This window comes from Cyprinus carpio, chromosome B22, assembly GCF_018340385.1.
Source record: "Cyprinus carpio isolate SPL01 chromosome B22, ASM1834038v1, whole genome shotgun sequence".
In the NCBI taxonomy this organism is placed as follows: domain Eukaryota; kingdom Metazoa; phylum Chordata; class Actinopteri; order Cypriniformes; family Cyprinidae; genus Cyprinus; species Cyprinus carpio.
The window spans coordinates 18925619-18944107 of record NC_056618.1 but is presented as its reverse complement, the minus strand read 5'-3'; the positions used below and the strand labels follow the sequence as shown (position 1 = coordinate 18944107).

General features: G+C 37.4%; 2 protein-coding genes across 2 annotated transcripts; one reads left to right on the top strand and one right to left on the bottom strand.

Moving 5' to 3' along the window:
• Positions 1-1038: 1038 nt before the first annotated feature.
• LOC109067426 lies at positions 1039-6075 on the bottom strand. The gene is made up of 8 exons (XM_042749535.1): positions 5822-6075; positions 5417-5731; positions 5038-5322; positions 4805-4944; positions 2349-2538; positions 1939-2271; positions 1448-1741; positions 1039-1331 (listed from the first exon to the last, which is right to left on the bottom strand). Exons 1-8 carry the CDS (start codon positions 5865-5867, stop codon positions 1180-1182), a joined length of 1755 nt encoding a protein of 584 aa, XP_042605469.1. The 5' UTR covers positions 5868-6075; the 3' UTR covers positions 1039-1179.
• Positions 6076-9637: 3562 nt separating this feature from the next.
• On the top strand, positions 9638-10742 carry LOC109087760 (protein N-lysine methyltransferase METTL21A-like). Its single transcript, XM_042749226.1, has 5 exons — positions 9638-9818; positions 9963-10115; positions 10258-10369; positions 10459-10514; positions 10603-10742. Exons 2-5 carry the CDS (start codon positions 9969-9971, stop codon positions 10615-10617), a joined length of 330 nt encoding a protein of 109 aa, XP_042605160.1. The 5' UTR covers positions 9638-9818; positions 9963-9968; the 3' UTR covers positions 10618-10742.
• Positions 10743-18489: the final 7747 nt, after the last annotated feature.

Genomic DNA, 18489 nt, shown 5'->3' with positions numbered 1-18489 from the left:
CAACCAGGTTCCAGAAATAATCACTGAGGGTGCTTCTGAAATTAGTGAGGGTGCTCTCGTCTTAATGCACATTTTCAAATATTTTGTCCCGTCTATTTCTATGGTTATCATTATGTCAATCAATCACTGCTACTTTGAGAGGCGAAGCTCCCACATAACGTATGCATACGTCATTCCCGAAACTTTGCAATGTTGTGTGTGTCCGAAAAACAAAGTTCTACAATTTTACATGGTTTATAGACTAGAAAGCGTGCAAAGTTGTGCCTCCTATCACTGAAAAGAGTGCTCATAATCACTTTAGTGAGTTTACTGTATTTTTTATTGAGTGTTATTATTGTTTTATTGCATGTATTTTTTATTTTAATGAGGGATTGTTTTCAAGTCTTTCACGCTTCTATATATAGTTGATTACCCTACAAGACACAACTTAGTTTTTGAATCCAGTCGATTTTTTTTTTTTTTTTAGTTACATTTTGTCCCCTTTTTATGCCTTTATTTTGACAGGACAGTTTGAGAGCAGACAGGAAAGCATTGGGTGAAGAGAGGGGAGCGGGATAGATCAATTTTTGATCTATCATCACTGTTTGTTTGTTTGCACATCTGGATATTAAATTAAACTTCTGTTCAGCTGCTAAATGATAAGTAGGTTGAAAGCAGTCATTCACCCATAAACTGCACACAGGCTGTACCGAGCTCATGCTGTTAAAGGAAGTAACTTAATTTGACACATTTATTTCTGCTGATGTTTTCTGTAGCTGCAGTCAGTATTTTTTTTTTTTTATCAGGCTTCAACAGTCCACAGACAGGCTCCAACAAGACACAGAGAACCAGGATCGTATCTTTTTATTTTTATTATCACACTGATACAGAGTTTCTTTGCAGCTGCTGTGTTAGCATTTGAGCACATAAAATGAAACCCTTCAACAATCTACTGGGATTCAAACAAACAACCTTCAGTTCCTGGTGATCAATTCAAACTTTAGCATTTGAGCACATAAAATGAAACCATTATTTTATTTAGTGGGTTTGTGAAAGAAATATTCTGTATATGAAAAAAAATCATAAAGTAATCATGTTGATTCAGATCAGTTTGCCAAAGAATCATTTTAACCATTGTCTAACCTTCCTGATTTCTGAGAAGGTAAGAGGGTAGTCCTAGTGCCCAGAACACATGGCTCATCATTCAGGGTCTGATTGTGATGTTTTCAGCTTCTGTCCTGCCCTTCTGAATCTGATGTCATACACCACTATTGCAACAGTAGCCACGCCCACCACAGCAGAGCTGACCAATCGAATCACAGCTTCAGTGAAACCACAACAATGTACAGAGTCTGAGGATAGAAAAATAGAACCTGCACTAAAATTATGATAAACATACAAACAACATTTCAACTGAAAGAAAAAAAATTATGTGCTTGTGGTAATATTAATATCACCACTGACGTACGTGCACGTGTCTGGAAGAGTCCACTGATGTCCAGATATTGAGTCTGGTTGCTGATGGTATTGTTGAGCACACAGCTGTAGGTGTTGTTATCCTGATATTCCACCTCCAGAGGTAGAGAGAGACTGATGCTGAGATCAGACACACTGATGCTGGACAATAAACTGTTTCCTTTGTACCAGGAGAGAGTCACAGCACTCACATTCAACACTGAACACAGCAGTGAACAATTCTGTAATGATCCTGATGATGAAGAACATGTAGAGTTGCTGGTAATGACAGGGGTGGGAAGACGAGCTGGAAAACATGAGAGAGTAAGGTGAAATAAACTACTATATACTATAGAAATACTGAGGAAAATATAAATTAATTTAAAGTCCTATCAACAGTATCTGTGGCTAGCTAATATCCTTTGAACATATGAAATATATAAGAGATTAATCATTTATTGTTAAAACATGACATGCCAGAGTACATTAAATTCAACTACTCACCGTAGACTGTAACATTGAATGATTCTCTTTTGAATCGACATCTCAGTTGATAAAGTCCAGAGTCTGTTGTTCTGATGTCCCTGATGGTGAGAGATCCAGTTTGATTGTCGATCTGTAGTCTGTCTCTGAATATCTCATCATAATAATATCTAATATCATATGTCTCCTCATCATGCTGAATGACTCTAGCTATCCGCTTACGTTCAGGTCCAAACAGCCAGTCTATATGATGCATAAAACGCATATAACGCATATAACTCTTATATGGCATCTTGATATCAGTGTGTAGAGTGACAGAATCTCCCTCTGTCACTGTCACTATCTTCATTCCATCTGTATAGAACACACCAAGACAACATGATGAAACAACAATGAACTAAACCTGAAACCATAAAACACATTAAACTTACCAACAAGATGCCACAAACAGAAGAATATGAATATGTGAAACATCTTTAGGCAGTAGATAAAAACATTGATCTGAAAAGCCACAACAGAAAGTGTCATTAATGCACTAAAGAAATCTACTGATGCTTTCAGTATCTTAAAACTGTAAATACAGAGTCTAACGGATGAAGCTTTCATGCAGCTATAAATGGCCTAATGTTAGTTCCTCTGACAAGTCACATGTTAGAGTCTATGACAGTGGGTGGCAATCCTTTGGACATGAAGTGCCATTTTACAGTTTTCTGGTTAACCGCTGTGTCAATAACCCCACCCTTTTTCAAATGTGTGATGTATACAGTATACAGTACATAAACATTTTTAAGTGTTCAGATAAAAAAAAAACTATATTTGATTATCAATTATTATTGAAAGTTTCTTTGTTTTAAAGTCTGTGTAAAGGAAGTTCAGAGAATTGTTTCTAAACACATTATAAATGTATTGCTGAGAACAAGTAGAGTACTTTGGATATAGCTGTTCATCATTTAACATTTCTATCGTAAAACATTTGACTAATATTAAAGGGTTAGTTCACCCAAAAATGAAAATCCTGTCATTAATTACTCACCCTCATGTCGTTTCAAACCCGTAAGACCTTCGTTCATCATCAGAAAACAAAATAACTTATTTTTGATGAAATCCGAGAGCTCTCTGACACTCCATAGACAGCAAGGGTACTACCACGGTCAAGGCACAGAAAGGACATTGTTAAAATAGGCCTAGTCAATTTGACATCAGTGGATCAACTGTAGTTTTATGAAGCTATGAGAACACATTCTGTGCACAAAGAAAACAAAATAACATCTTTATTCATCAATCGTTTTTCTCTCCCGGGACAGTCTGCAAAGAAAACAAATTATACCGTATTGCGCAAATAATTCATAGCTGCGCACATCTGTAGATTAGCGCATGTTATTTCTCACACTTTAATAGTATTTATAGCTCCTAATCTATAGCTCTGTAACTATGAGGAATGATGCATGCAAGTTGCAGACATTGCATGCAAATGTCTTTTGAGTTTACACAGAAAAAAGTCGAAGAGGTTTGGACCAATATAAAGGTGACAACAGAATTTTTGTTAATCTGACTTTATGTAACCTGATGCAATAAAAACATGTATAACTCACCAACCAGATGCCATAAACAGAAGAAAATAAGTATGCAGATCATTTTTTCAACCGTATGAGATAATGGAGAAAATCTAAAATGAAACTCTTCTGTCTGTCAGTCCAACGAACTACTCAAGTTGTCCTTCATGTGGTTAAACGTCTGTCTGTTCCTCAATAGTCACGTGTTACAATCATCTTGATGATGATGAACCATTTGAAAAGTCTCTGATAATGACAGGAATGGGAAGACGGAAGCTGGAAAATATGAGATGTTAAAATAAAATAAAGGACTATATACTAAATTAGTCATCAGTTTTGTAAGTGCAAGTCAAATATGAAGTTCAAAGTAGAAAAAACAGTCCTTCACCCATAAACGACACACACACACACACAAACACATATTTAACTCATGCAAAGCAACTATTTAAATTTGACACATTTATCTCTGCTGATTATCTGTGTTGCTATAGTCAGTATTTTTATCAGGCTTCTCACTTTCTGAATTTGAAAAGTCAGGACTTGAAATCGTGCTCGAAGCACTGTTGTGTCGAAATCTCTGTGTGATGTCTACAAAGCTATGACTCTGACAATTCAGTATAGTAAATAATAAAGTCTATTTACAATGTAGATTTAATGTAAATCCCCTGACTAAACTGTGGACTAAAAGTGGACTTCCCCCAGACTAATTCGAATTCTTTTATTTTTCATTATCACACTGATGCAGATTCTTTACATATAGTTCATTTGTTAGTATTTGAGTTCATTTGTTAGTACCTCCAGGGAAACCCTTCAACAATCTACTGGGATTCAAACAAACAACCTTCAGTTCCTGATGATCAATTCAAACTGACTCCATTCAGTCCTTAATAAACAACAAGCAGATTAGACAAAGAATCACACTAAATTTTAAGGTCCCATTCTCGCTATTAACTAACCATTAACTATGACTTTTGCCTCAACAAACTCCTAATTTGCTGCTTATTAATAGATAGTAAGTTGTTAAGTTTAGGCACTGGGTAGGATTAGGCATATGGTCATGCAGAATATGTGCTTTATAAGTACTAATAAACAGCCAATATGTTAATGATAAGCTTGTTAATAAGCAACTATTTAATAATTAATTGGTCCCTATACTTCAGATTTCAGTTGTCCTTGAAAAAGCACAATATGCGTTATATTCTTTAAATGCAAAAATAAAGTATGTACATTTCTGCAGGGTTCACACTCTTTTTGACCATTGGATTTCCATTAATTTTTTTTTTAGGAGAACTGACTCTAAAGAACAATTTGTCCATGGCTCTTCATTCAGGGACTGATTGTGATGTTCTCCACTTCTTTTCAGCTCTTCTGGATATGATGTCATGAATCACTATTGTAAGAGTAGTCACGCCCACCACAGCAGAGCTGACCAATCGAATCACAGCTTCAGTGAAACCACAACAATGTACAGAGTCTGAGGACAGAAAAAGAGGTTTTATTCAGAACCTGCACCAAAATGATGACTAATAATTTTCTTAAATAAGTGTTAATGTTACCACTGATGTACCTTGACATAGTTGAGTAATGTCCAGATATTGAGTCTGGTTGCTGATGGTATTGTTGAGCACACAGCTGTAGGTGTTATTATCCTGATATTCCACCTCCAGAGGTAGAGAGAGACTGATGCTGAGATCAGACACACTGATGCTGGACAATACACTGTTTCCTTTGTACCAGGAGAGAGTCACATGTCTCACATTCAACACTGAACACAGCAGTGAACAATTCTGTAATGATCCTGATGATAAAGAACATGTAGAGTATCTGGTGATGACAGGAATGGGAAGACGAGCTAGAAAACACAAGAATAATGCAAAGCAAGTGTTAGGTCATATTGACATTAGAGATTAATAGTTAGGGAAAGGACAAATTAAATATCTACTCACCATAGACTGTAACATTAAATAATTCTGTTAATAATGGACTGTTCACTTGATAAAGGCCAGAGTCTGTGGTTCTGATGTTCCTGATGGTCAGAGATCCAGTTTGATTGTCGATCTGTAGTCTGTCTCTGAATATCACATCATGATAATATCTAATATCCTGTGTCTTCTCATCAAACTGAATGACTTCAACTAAACGAGTATCTTCAGGTCCAAACCACCAATATAAATATTGTTTATAGTGTCTGTGTATCTCAGTAACATCAGTGTGTAGAGTAACAGAATCTCCTTCCATCACCAACACTATATTTACTCCATCTGTACCAAAACAATAACCAAATTAAAGAACAGTTCATGTAAATCCTCTCACTGAACTAAACTTAAAGTCATACGTTAAGTTTAACTTACCAACCAGATGCCACAAACATATTAAGAAAATGAATGTGTGATGCATTTTTCCCCCAAAAAAGTATGAGAATAAAATACTCCACAGATCTGAGGGAAGGCAGCAAAAATGTGTCCTATCTTAAAACTAGATAATGAGTCTATAAGAGCTTCGCCTTCAGTCTTTACACATCTATAAATGGGCTATTTAGATGTTGGTTCCTCAAACTCTTATTAGTCATGTGTTATAGTATATACCAGCACAACTCTTTTTTTTTTTTTTTGTCTATTATTAACCAGGTTTATTTAAACAGCTATTTATTTATTCATATATGCATCTGCATGTTAAATTTCAGTTTTCTTTGGTTCCAGAATGATTAGCCAGCAGTTTGTCTCAGGTGATCATGTATTTCAAGAAGTGAAATACACAAACAGTATTCTTTAAATGAAAATGTAATCACACAAATTTTGAGCAAAAGTTGATTGAGACTGCAGCATTAGCTTCTAGCAGGGTTCCTGCTCTTTTTGACCAATGGATTTCCATGACTTTTGATAAGAACTGACTCAAGAGGGCAATTCAATCATGGATCTTCATTCAGTGACTGATTCTGATGTTCTCTGCTTTCTTTCTCATCTGGATCTGGGCCTGTATTCACAAAACATTTTATCTTACCTCTAAGAGTTTTCTCTTAAAACCAATTCACAAAGCTGCTGAGACAAACTTTTACTAAGGAACACAGAGAAGTCTTAAGCTGAGAGTAAGGGGGCGGGGTTGACCTCATTGCTATGGATGATGTCAGCATGTTTACTAACTATGCCCACAGCGATTGGCCAATAGTTTCTGTCAGAGATTTATTAATAGAAATATTGTAGAGCACGATTTTATGTTGCTATATTCAAATAAAATAAAAAAAAATGTTAATTGCCACATTCAAATAAAGATTTTAAAATGCAGGATAAGTGTCACTAATTAAACAAGTCTATCTTCAGCTAATTGTCAGCCTATTACATGTGTCATTCTTGAAGTAAACAATTAGTGAATATGCATATAAACAACCTTTTAATTAACAGAGTAGAATAATCTGATATACAGTAAGACATGCAAACGTAAAAGAAAACCAAACTGGAGGCAAGAAGAGCCGTTACTTTTTGCCCAAATGGTTAATGAAAACAAGGATATTGGCCAATCAAAGGAAAATTGGTCCCAACAAGGTCATAATACTCCCGCAATTAAGGCGACATACCTTTTTAAAAGCTCATTATTGTCAAATGTTTTTTAACGGGGATGCCACAAACAGAAGTTGATGAATGTGTGAAGCATTTTTCAGCAGCATAAGACAAAAACCACGAATTCACAAATCTGAAAAAGAAAATGCATCAGAAATGTATCATTGATCTCAAATAAAATCCGCTGATGTTTCAGTATCTTAAAACTGTAAATAATGAGTGTAATGTTAAAGAACGTTTCTATGAGTAAGAACTTCTCTTCCAGTCAGTGATAGAGTTAGAGTTTTATACATGGGGTGGCCAAGAATAACTCAGGGGCTTCATAGACCATAACACAGTCAGTGCTTTCAGTATCTTAAAACTCAGATATTGACATATATTCTCCAGGTATTATACACCTCTTTTGTTGATAGCTTCTACTTTGTTTCCTCAAAAAAAAAAATCAAATGTGAGGTTCACATTAGCTGAACAGCAGTCCTTCACCCATAAATTACACACTCACACATATTGAGCTATCTATACACTATGCACTCATACACTATACTTATGCACTATGTACTCAACCATGTAGTGTATGAATTATATAAGGTTATTTTTGTCATTCACAATCGGAGTCTGATAGCCGCTCCCCCTTCGCTACGTAACTGTGACAGTTGAGTGCATGAAGTGTCCAACATTCCACACTTCCTTTTTTCGGTTATTTAAGTGCATCATCTGGGTATTTAAAGTGTACTTTTTCTTTTTGGAATTTTCAGTGTGAACGTTCTACTAGCACTATTTATACAAAACGTCATAGAATAGTGCATAAGTATGCGATTTGGGGCTTCTTTTTTTTTTTACTTTCTGCATCATGGACCCAAATCGCTTTCTCACATTTGCTTCAGTCAGTATTTTTTCAGGCTTTTATTATTTTTATAAGCCTATGGGTTCTAATCAGCTGTTTTCTGTCCGCCTGACAGTAATTCTCAGAAGAAATGACTTAGTATCTAGAGTCAGTGTAGAATTTAGATTTTGTGTTCAATAAATGTAGTCATTTAAATGCAGTAATTCGGTCGACATTTGATTTATTTGAACTGTAATAATATGCGTGTCGTGAAAACTCTTCAGAGAAAAAAGAAAAAATTTAATGTTTGATAAATACTGCATTCTTTTATATTTAATAGTGGCTGCGTCCTCATTGGCATTATTGTTTCATTTAGTAAACGCAAAATAAGATTTTGCTCATCTAGGAATGTTCCTTCATGAACAATCAAACAGAAGCACTTCATACAGGAATTAATCTGATCTCACTTCACAAATTGTTAAATAAAGCTGCAACTATAGACATGTTTCACACTGTTAGACTTTTTATTGGATTTTTGCGGTAACTTCCTGGCAACACTATTGCCAGTAAGTTACTGTAATTACCCCTTTGCAGTAGCTTATCGCAAGTTCATTTTACAGTATAATGCCCTTACCGCAATTTAATTTTACAGTAAAATGCCCTTACCGCAACTTAATTTTACAGTACTATATTCTTTTATCCTTACTGTAACTTAGTTTTACAGTATAATAATATTACAGTAATTTATTTTACACTATTTATTTTAAAAAAACTTTGAATATTTTACATAAATGCCATTGAATTTAATAAATTCCAAATAAGCGATCCATGTGAGTCCATGTACAACAGTATATTTTTTATTCACTGTCACTATTAAATCCATATATTACTTATTTATTGTGCTTTATTCTGGAACATTAAAAAAAAATAGAGAACTGAATTCATAACAACAAATCAAAGCAGAGATCATGACAATATTGCAACGAAAAGAAATATGGCCACAAGCATCCTAATTGGTCTTGGCTGCATGGCCTCCATAACCACTGAAAGCTGATCTGAAACAAAACAGAGGGGAAGTGTGTGAGAATTGGTCATGAGGTTATCTAAATTTGTTCATGGACAGACAAGGTAACAACTTGTGCAACAGCAGTTATTCCCAGTATAGTACTGTTTAAACAGTATTGCTTTTTTTTGCACATCCTTGTCAGGGAACTCCATTAATTGCATGAATGTACAATCACATTAAAGAGTAACTTTATGGTCCTTCAATTGTATACTTTTTTTTAAAGTATCTTTTTAGTTGTGACAGCTCTTGATCCAAGGACTATCAATCTGTATCAGCTACTGTAACATTTGTATCGTTTGTAAATATTAGAGCAAAACAGGCTTTCTAGAAGTACTCTTGAAGAATACAGGATTATAACCAAAATTTATTCTAAATCCAGGTACAATAAATGGCTGTCATAAAATTCTCAGAAATATTTTAATCCAACTAATTCGTATGGAAACTGGAATCAGAATAAGAGAATAAGAATAATTGTGAATCAAACTGAATTGAATTAAGATCAAAACTGAATTAAGAGCTTCAGTGAGTCAAATGGAATCTCTATCAATCCCCAGCCCAACATATGAGTGATCATATATTAAAAAAAAAAAAAAACTTACTTTTAGTTTTTTCCTTTAACATCAATGCTCCACACTCCATCATTGAAGGTGGCTGTTATGCTCAAACACCTGTAGCAGTTACACGCCTAAACATCAGATGGCGCAGGTGAGTCACGAGTCGACTGACAGCAGCAGTAAAAACAGACGAGCCACAGATCGCTGAATGGACCATGCTGAAGACTCTCTTGTTTACTAACAGTCTGTATCGGATTTTTCTTTGTTTTCACATTTTTCTTTGTTATGCAAGCAAATTACTTTAAAACGTTACAGAATAAGAAACTGTTAACTCGGTGGATTTACAAATAGGTATGTACATGCTTACTATATACAGCACGACATAAAAAAGCTATCAGATATGACTTTTATTCTATAATTAACCTTCATTTAATGATTAAAGTATTGAAAGTGAATCAACAAATCATTTTGTGGTCTTTTCATGCATTTGAACAGCTCAAGATGGCTTTGGTGCCCTATGATGAGAATCTACTTCCTGCTCTGTCCAAACTTCACCAGACTTCAGCTGAATTTAATCTGGCCAATCACAGGATCAGACTCAGCCAGGACTGGAACCGATTGGGTGTCGCTGCTGTGGTCTGGGACGCCGTAAGTTCAGCTCCATCATTAGTGGGTAAAAATCTGCACTGGTAAAGAAAGGTTATGGGTTCGGATCCCACAGGATTTGTTCACAAGTGTGTACTTTTTCTAGTCATAATAAACGAATAGTCAATCCCTGTTTATTTTCCAGGCGGTCGTGCTCTGCATGTTCCTGGAGATGGGAACGGTGGATCTGAAAGGAAAGAGAGTTATTGAGCTCGGAGCCGGCACAGGTTTGGTGGGCATTGTAGCTGCTCTGCTTGGTGAGAATGAAAGCTTTGCCTTAATATTTCATTGTTTTATTTTTTTTTTAATCAGATTTATTTTATTCAATAGTACTCCTTTCTCTCAGGAGCCAGCGTGACAATTACAGACCGAGAAGCTGCACTGGAATTTCTGACTGCCAATGTGCGTGAAAACATTCCTCCGGGCCAGCAGGGGGCGGTGCAGGTATCCGAACTTACCTGGGGTGAGAATCTACATCTGTATCCCACAGGCAGCTTTGATCTGATCCTGGGAGCCGACATTGTTTACCTGGAGGAGACGTTTCCCGCCCTGCTGCAGACTCTTGAGCACCTGAGCGCGGAGAACACGGTGGTGTTGTTGTCCTGCCGGATTCGTTACGAGCGAGACGAGTGCTTCCTGATGGAGCTGCGCCGGAGCTTCTCTGTGCGAGAGGTCTATTATGACTCTCAGAGGGACATTCACATTTACAGAGCCGTGAAGAACACCTCCAACACCGAACTGTGTTTTGTGATAGGAAGCTTTGGGTGGAGGTTCCTGTTTGTAATTCAAAGCATTTCAAGCTTTATAAAAAGTACTGAAGATGATTAAATGACAATATTTAAAAGGACCATAATGTTTATATGTTTTGTTTGGCTTCACGGGCAGCAGGTGGCGCTGCTATACAATACAGGAGGGGAATAATAATTTGGCCTTGTGCTAAAAACACCTGTTTTGCCTTCAGCATCTCTTTTTATTTTATTTTAACTTTGATTTTTAAAAGCCAGTACTTGTATTGCAAACAAGATGCAGAATGATAATTATTATATAAGTTTTATTAACAATTGTTGATTTCTATAAACTATACAAAATATATTTATTATTATAATTAATATAATTCATACATTATTATTTAAATATAATTAATAGTAATAATAATAATTATTATTACTATTATAATTTTTAATAATATAATTAAAATGTAATTCATACATTATTATTTATATATAAAATATAAATATAATTATAATTATTATTACTATTAAAAAATAAATAAAAAAAGTGAAATTCGTAATATTTGCCGAGTATGGTAACCCATACTCGGAATCGGTGCTCTGCATTTCACCCATCCAAGTGCCACTTAGGCCACAGCTGCCCCTAACGATTTAATAAAATTTGTTCCTGTCTATATACAATCCAAAATGTATAATTATAGTTTATATAATTTAACGATTTAATAAAATTTGTTACAATTAATGGTTGTTTTCCATAATGAATAATATTTGAAATAGTTTATAATAAGCTCTGTATATATATATATATATATATATATATATATATATATATATATATATATATATATATATATAAACTACAATTGTTAGTATTTAAATGTAAATGTTATAATTATATAATAATAAATAATAATAATTTATTTATATTTTTATTTATATTTATGTATTTATGTTTGTAATTTATAATTATGTATTGTGTATATACGATTATATATATATCTATTATGATTATTAGACATGTGTATATACGATCCAAATATGTCCATTATTATTATTATTATTATTACACAAAAACTAAAGCATTATTGTTCTTCTTATTATTATTATCTATTGTTGTTTTGTATAGAATATTAATAATAATAGTAATAATGATAATAATAATAATGCTAAAAATTATTCTTTAAATATAAATCATTGTTCTTGTTTATATACAATCTAAAATGTATCTATTATTATAGTTAATATAATTGAAAGTCATTATTACTACCACCACTACTACTACTTGTTATTGTTGTCAAAATTTTTTTAAATTATTATTATTTGTTATTGTTTTGTTTTTTTTTGTTTTTTGTTAATATAATAATTTAATTGTTTTTTTAATGTTAATAGTTAAACCAGAATATATATATATATATATATATATATATATATATATATATATATATATATATATATATATGTGTGTGTGTGTACAATCAATATATTATTATAGTAGTAGTAGTAGTAGTAGTAATTATTGTAGTAGTAGTAGTAGTAGTAATTAAATTATTATATTTATTTTGTGTGTGTGTGTGTGTGTGTGTGTGTGTGTACTTGTTAAAAGATGTTAGACTTAAAAATAGTGTTTGTGAACATGTCAACTCTGCACAGTAATTTTGTTTTGATGTTTTAGGATGTAGAAGACCAAACCCGGATAAATGTTAGCTACGCTTTTGATGCATTAAACCCCAGATACGTATCATCAAAATGACCCTTATCTTGGATAAACATGTCTCCAGTTTTATAACAGATAACCCACATCCTGTCAAACCAATCAAAGTTTAGGCTCTGAAATATTTCAAACCAATCAATAATTTGAGACGTTTTTAATTTGAGGATAGCATGTATTTGCAGGTGTCTTTTTTATATTTCCGATGTATTACTGCACACTTGGAGGCACATGCTGTGATTCATTATTGTGTCTCAGAATAATGATGTGTTTTTCTTGAGAAGTCATTACTGGACCAAACGCGTCGTGAAGCAGCGTGACATCGTCCCTGATGCCGCTAGAATGTCGTTAAAGCACATCACCTTGGAGGCAACAAAAAACTGTATTCTATCAAAATCAAATAAAGAACACAAAATTGAACATTTGGAATTTTTGTCTATATGATGAAATTCGGTTCGGTCCAAAACAACCCAAACTTCTTTTGAGTTCCACAGAAGAAAATAAGTCATTCAGGTTGAGAAGAAAGGAACAGTTCATGTAAATCATCTGACTGTAATGAACATGAAGGCAAAAACTTTTTTAACTTTCCAACCAGATGCCAGATATCTTTCTAGATGGGCAACATGTTACATTCCAAGCCAATGCAAACAGAAAAAAAAATTTGATGAGTTTTTTTTCTATGTGCAAAACACGATTGATGAGAAAATCGAGAAAAAAAAAGAAAAGAAACGCCTTCCTTTTTAGTTTATGAAAGGCATATAAGTCCCAGTACTGTCACAAGGGCTGTGCCTAGGGTGTGACCACTTAGGGCCTCTCTAGAGGGCCTCGCTCCTGGCCTGCAGTTTATGTTGTTTATGTCTATAATTATGTCTTAGTAATATGTCTTTATTACTGTTTTTCCACCCATTTTGTCCTTTGAAAGACTAAAATAGTCATAGCTGATAGACAGTATAAAACTCTGAATATAAGAATGAGTAAAGCTGTTTGTTGTTAGGATGAAAAAAAGTTTTAAAAGTTAAACTTTTAGGCTGGTCTGCCTCAATGGTCCAACAGCACTCATCAATGTCAAAGTGATGGAGCTGGCCAATCAAATAAAACAAATCTTACTGTCACTGTCACTCACAATGCAACGGGAGTTTGTGGAGTTTGTGTAGAGTTATTGGTTAGGTAGTACGGTATTTTTTATGTTTTTTATGTTATGAGTTTTAAGGTATTGGCAGTTATGTGGTGGGTGGTGGGTTTTGGGTTAGGCACACTAACTGTGTTGGTCTGAGGATCCCTTCCGATTTTTATTATTTGCTTAACCACTTTAAAATGGCTTTTTGGTGTTAGTCAGAAAACGTAAAGAAAATGACACGCATATACAGCAAGATAATTTAACTTCACTTATCTGTCCTATCACTTGAAGCCAATATCCATCCTTTCTTTAAAATTCTGTGTTAAAAGTGAGCTACCTGTTGTGCCATTTAATTAAGCCGACTGCTGTAGCCTATATATTTATGTGTTATGTTCTTCCCTATATCAGCTTAGGAGTTTTTATTTATTTATTTACAGCTTGGTAAATCTGTTGGCGATCAAATATTCAATATTGCTACTCATGATTTTTTTTTTTCATTATCTTACTGAAAACATATTTAATTTTTTCAGTGCTTGCCAAACACAAGTTAAATTTTTTCTTTTAATGACAAACACAAGTCAACATCTGTTTTTTCATTAAAAGTAAAAAAAAAAAAGATGTCTTCATGGTATTGTTTGTCAACCCTGTAACAATCCTTCTCGTTTCATTAGACAAAACAGTCCTTACATTCAATCATTGGAATTGAGATAATATTTCACCTATGCATACTTAAAAAATGTAAAAAAAATACCAATGTCTTAACAGAACTGTCCATTTGGAGCAAATATTTTTTATCTGAAAATGTATTATGTACAATATCCAGTTAAAAAAAGAAATGTTGTTGAAATATTATAAGGGTGCGTAAATAAATCAATAATGTTTATTAGAATTTAAACAACAATTTTATAGTTTTTTGTGAAAATACTTCATAAACAGAGTTGACCCTTTAAGTAACAGTATTGTAAAGTAACAGAATTGACAGAATTGTCTGATGGACTGTCAATTCTGGTACCGCATTGTCAACATTGTTACTCTACCTTGGTAGCAGAGTTTGACGGGAACAAAATTTGACAATTTTCTTTATTTTTTGCGAAAAACTCCACTTGCTAGGATAAATGCTAAGAGCACATGGCACTACTGAAATCATGAGTTAAAAGAGCTTTTAAATAACACAAGTGTGATCAATGAAAAAAAATCTTTTTTCCTCCTCTCTACAATGAAAAAATATTTTTTCCTTTTGATATTGTGGTAACAGATTTGACACTTTATAAAATAACTCTTGGTGTAAGCTGAAGTCATCTCGTTCCCTGAAGGAAAATTGGTGACCGAGGAACTGGGATCTTGCTTAGAGAGACCAATCTCTTTCAAGTGTTAACTAAACAGGCCAATGCACATTGGCATGCACTTATTGCATCCAGCTGCTGCTGATCACAGCATGAGCATACAAAGGCAGCAGGTGCAACGCATACCAGGTTTTTGCTGAGGAGCCGAGCCGGTGACCTGGCCGCTCAGCGGTGATACAGCAGCCGTGGCGACAGGACATGACATCTCCATTCCCTCCTTCAGGGAATGAGGGTTACATACGTAACCGAGACATTCCCTTTCAGTTGGTCACTCTCGACGTCACATAGGTGACCGACGAATTGGGATCCCCTACAAAAGTGCCATGGATGCTGCCCCTTCCAGTGCCCTGCGCCCCTTTTTGGTGGAACTTGGAACAGGGACGTTGCGGAAGCCCCATCCTTCCCGAAGGAGGTTTCGGAAGCAAATACACATATGAACATCCGTATAGGTGCATATGGAAGATTGGAGGTGATTGTAACCCTCTTGGAAATGGCAGAAGTCTGCCAGGGAAACATGGGCTCGGAGGCTATACTGTGGACTTTACACATATGGGATCCACTTAGGTCTCATATATGGAACCCAGCCTACTACCGGTTCTCAAGGATTCATCGGGGGAAGGCCTGGCGCCGGATGTTCTGGCGTGTTTGTATGGTGAGGGGATGGTGGAGGTCATCTTTAGGTCTACAGTATGGACACTCTGGAGCAGTTATAGCAAGCCAACAATAACTGGGGCCTCTCAGTGCTTCTACCTGTTTGAGGTGAGAACACAGGAGGATACCAGCTTCACAAGAAGGCTATAAAATCTAGCGAATGTGTTGGGGGTTGTCCAGCCAGCACCCAGGAGGATGCAACACTTCTAGTAGAGTGAGCTCGCAACCTGAGCGGGCAGGGCACACCTTTTGCCTGATAAGCCAGGGCGATGGGATCCCAAATAAAGAGACCCTTCCCCTTCTGCTGGCCTCCGTAACAGAAAAGAGCTGGTTTAAGCTTTGTGTCCGGTCTTCGTAGCATCTCAAGGTGTGGACGGGACAGCACAAAGCTAGGGTTTGGGTCTGGCTCACCACCTGATCCCTGTAGTAGTGGGAACCTTTGTGCACATAGCCGGGCCGGGGCCTCAGGATTACCTGGGAGTCAGCCAGCCCAAACTCTTGATGGAGGCCAGTGAAAGCAGGAGCAGAGTTTTCAATGAAAGATACTTTAGCTTGACTGACTGCACAGGCTCAAATGGGCCCTGCTGTAGAGTTTTAAGCACTAGAGACGGGTCCCTAGAGGGTATGGAGGGGGACCCGGGGAGTATTTAAACTTTCCGCCCCACTAAGGAACCTGATGACCAGGTCATGCCTCCAGACTTCCCCTCCACGGGGTCATGGTTTGCAGCAATCGCAGCGACATAGACTTTAAGGGTGGAGGGAGACAGCCTTCGCTCCAACCCTGATCGGGGCCACGACTGCAATCAGGTATCTACGGGGGTTTTTTAAGAGGTTAGAATTCAAGTTGTTGAAGTGTTTTGTATTCGGTGCTTTAGTGGAAGTGATGGTGTCAATTACCTCTTGGGGTAGGTCACCAAAAACCTCCGCGTCCTGTCCAGGGACCAGACATGAAGTTTCCAGAGGTCTGGACGCCGGGTGACATGGGTGTCAACAAGGTCTCAGTCAGTAGATCCTTCCTCAGAGCTGTTATAGCAGCGAGGAGGGGCTGCTGCGAGGAGCATTGTTCAGTTAACTAGGTCCTGTGGGCCAGTATTGTGCCTCAAACAGGAGCTTCCTACGGCTCTCTGACCAAGAAGTGCTGGATGCAACACTTCTAGTAGAGTGAGCTCGCAACCTGAGCGGGCAGGGCACACCTTTTGCCTGATAAGCCAGGGTGATGGGATCCAAATAAAGATGGCCTTCCCCTTCTGCTGGCCTCCGTAACAGACAAAGAGCTGGTCTAGGCTTTGTGTCCGGTCTACGTAGCATCTCAAGGTTTGGACGGGACAGCACAAAGCTAGGGCTGGGTCTGGGTCTGGCTCACCACCTGATCCCTGAAGGGAGTAGTGGGAACCTTTGGCACATAGCCGGGCCGGGGCCTCAGAATTACCTGGGAGTCAGCCGGCCCAACCTCTTGATGGAGGCCAGTGCAAGTAGGAGCAGAGTTTTCAATGAAAGATACTTTAGCTTGACTGACTGCACAGGCTCAAATGGGCCCTGCTGTAGAGTTTTAAGCACTAGAGACAGGTCCCTAGAGGGTATGGAGGGGGACCCGGGGAGTATTTAAACTTAAGGAACCTGATGACCAGGTCATGCTTACCTGCCTACTTCCCTTCCACGGGGTCATGGTTAGCAGCAATCGCAGCGACATAGACTTTAAGGGTGGAGGGAGACAGCCTTCCCTCCAACCCTGATCGGGCATTTCCGGGGGTCTTCGCGACGAGAAGAACACCACTCAGTGAACAGGTTCCACTTCAAGGTGTAAACGTGTCTTGTAGACGGTGCTCTCATCAAAGTGATGGTGTCAACTACCTCTTGGGGTAGGTCACCAAGAACCTCCGCGTCCGGTCTAGGGACCAGACATGAAGTTTCCAGAGGTCTGGACGTGGGTGACACAGGGTGTCCCGTCTCTGAGTCAGTAGATCCTTCCTCAGAGGAATCTGCCAGGGAGGGGCTGTTGGGAGGAGCATTGGTTCGGTTAACTAGGTCTGAGTGGGCCAGTATTGTGCCTCAAACAGGACCTGCTCCTCATCCTCCCTGACCTTGCACAGTGTCTGTGTGAGAAGGCTCACTGGGGGAAACGCATACTTGCACAGGCCTGGTGGCCAGCTGTGTTCCAGTGCTTCCGTGCTGAGTGTTCCCTCGGTCAGGGAGTAGAACAACTGGCAGTGAGAGGTTTCTGGAGAGGCAAACAGGTCTACCTGAGTGGCTCTGAAATGTCTCCAAATCAGCTGGACTGTCTGGGGATGGAGTCGCTACTCACACGAAATTGTAGCTCGAGACAGCTCGTCGGCCGTACAGTTGAACAGGCCCGGAATGTGAATGGCAGGAATGACCTCAGAGCCTTCTGACTCTAAAAGAAGGAGATGGAAGGTGAGTTGTGACATGCGATGGGAGCGCAGACCATCTTGTTGGTTGATGTACATGTCACTGTGTTGTTGTTTTGTACATTTGGTTGATTGCGTTGTTGTATTGTTTTGAGACTTTTAGTGGGTTGCGAAGTTCTATGTGTTCTAGGCAGTTGATATGCCAGTGCAGATGGGGACCCATCCAAACCCCTGACACTGTGCCCATTGTACATGGCCCCCCAGCCAGTGATGGAGGCATCCATGTAAACCACAGCATGCCTCGAGACCTGTTCTAAGGGAACTCCTGCCTGGAGGAATGTAAGAGCCGACCACTGGGTGAAGGTTTGGCAACAGGCTGGTGTAACTTGGACCCAGTGACTGCCACGCTGCCACACCCACCTCGGGACTCGGCCATAAAGCCAGTGCTGAAGCTGTCTCAT

What these genes read in the sequence shown, in the direction of transcription:
- LOC109067426 (XM_042749535.1), bottom strand. Translation starts at nt 5,867, where the DNA reads ATGCATCACACATTCATTTTCTTAATATGTTTGTGGCATCTGGTTG. An exon ending in CATTACTCAACTATGTCAAG is followed by an intron (nt 4,945 to 5,037) that starts GTACATCAGTGG and finishes TTCTGTCCTCAG; the next exon opens with ACTCTGTACATTGTTGTGGT. An exon ending in AGTGGAGAACATCACAATCA is followed by an intron (nt 2,539 to 4,804) that starts GTCCCTGAATGA and finishes AACTAACATTAG; the next exon opens with GCCATTTATAGCTGCATGAA.
- LOC109087760 (XM_042749226.1), top strand. Translation starts at nt 9,969, where the DNA reads ATGGCTTTGGTGCCCTATGATGAGAATCTACTTCCTGCTCTGTCCAAA. An exon ending in CTGCTGTGGTCTGGGACGCC is followed by an intron (nt 10,116 to 10,257) that starts GTAAGTTCAGCT and finishes TTTATTTTCCAG; the next exon opens with GCGGTCGTGCTCTGCATGTT. An exon ending in CATTGTAGCTGCTCTGCTTG is followed by an intron (nt 10,370 to 10,458) that starts GTGAGAATGAAA and finishes CCTTTCTCTCAG; the next exon opens with GAGCCAGCGTGACAATTACA.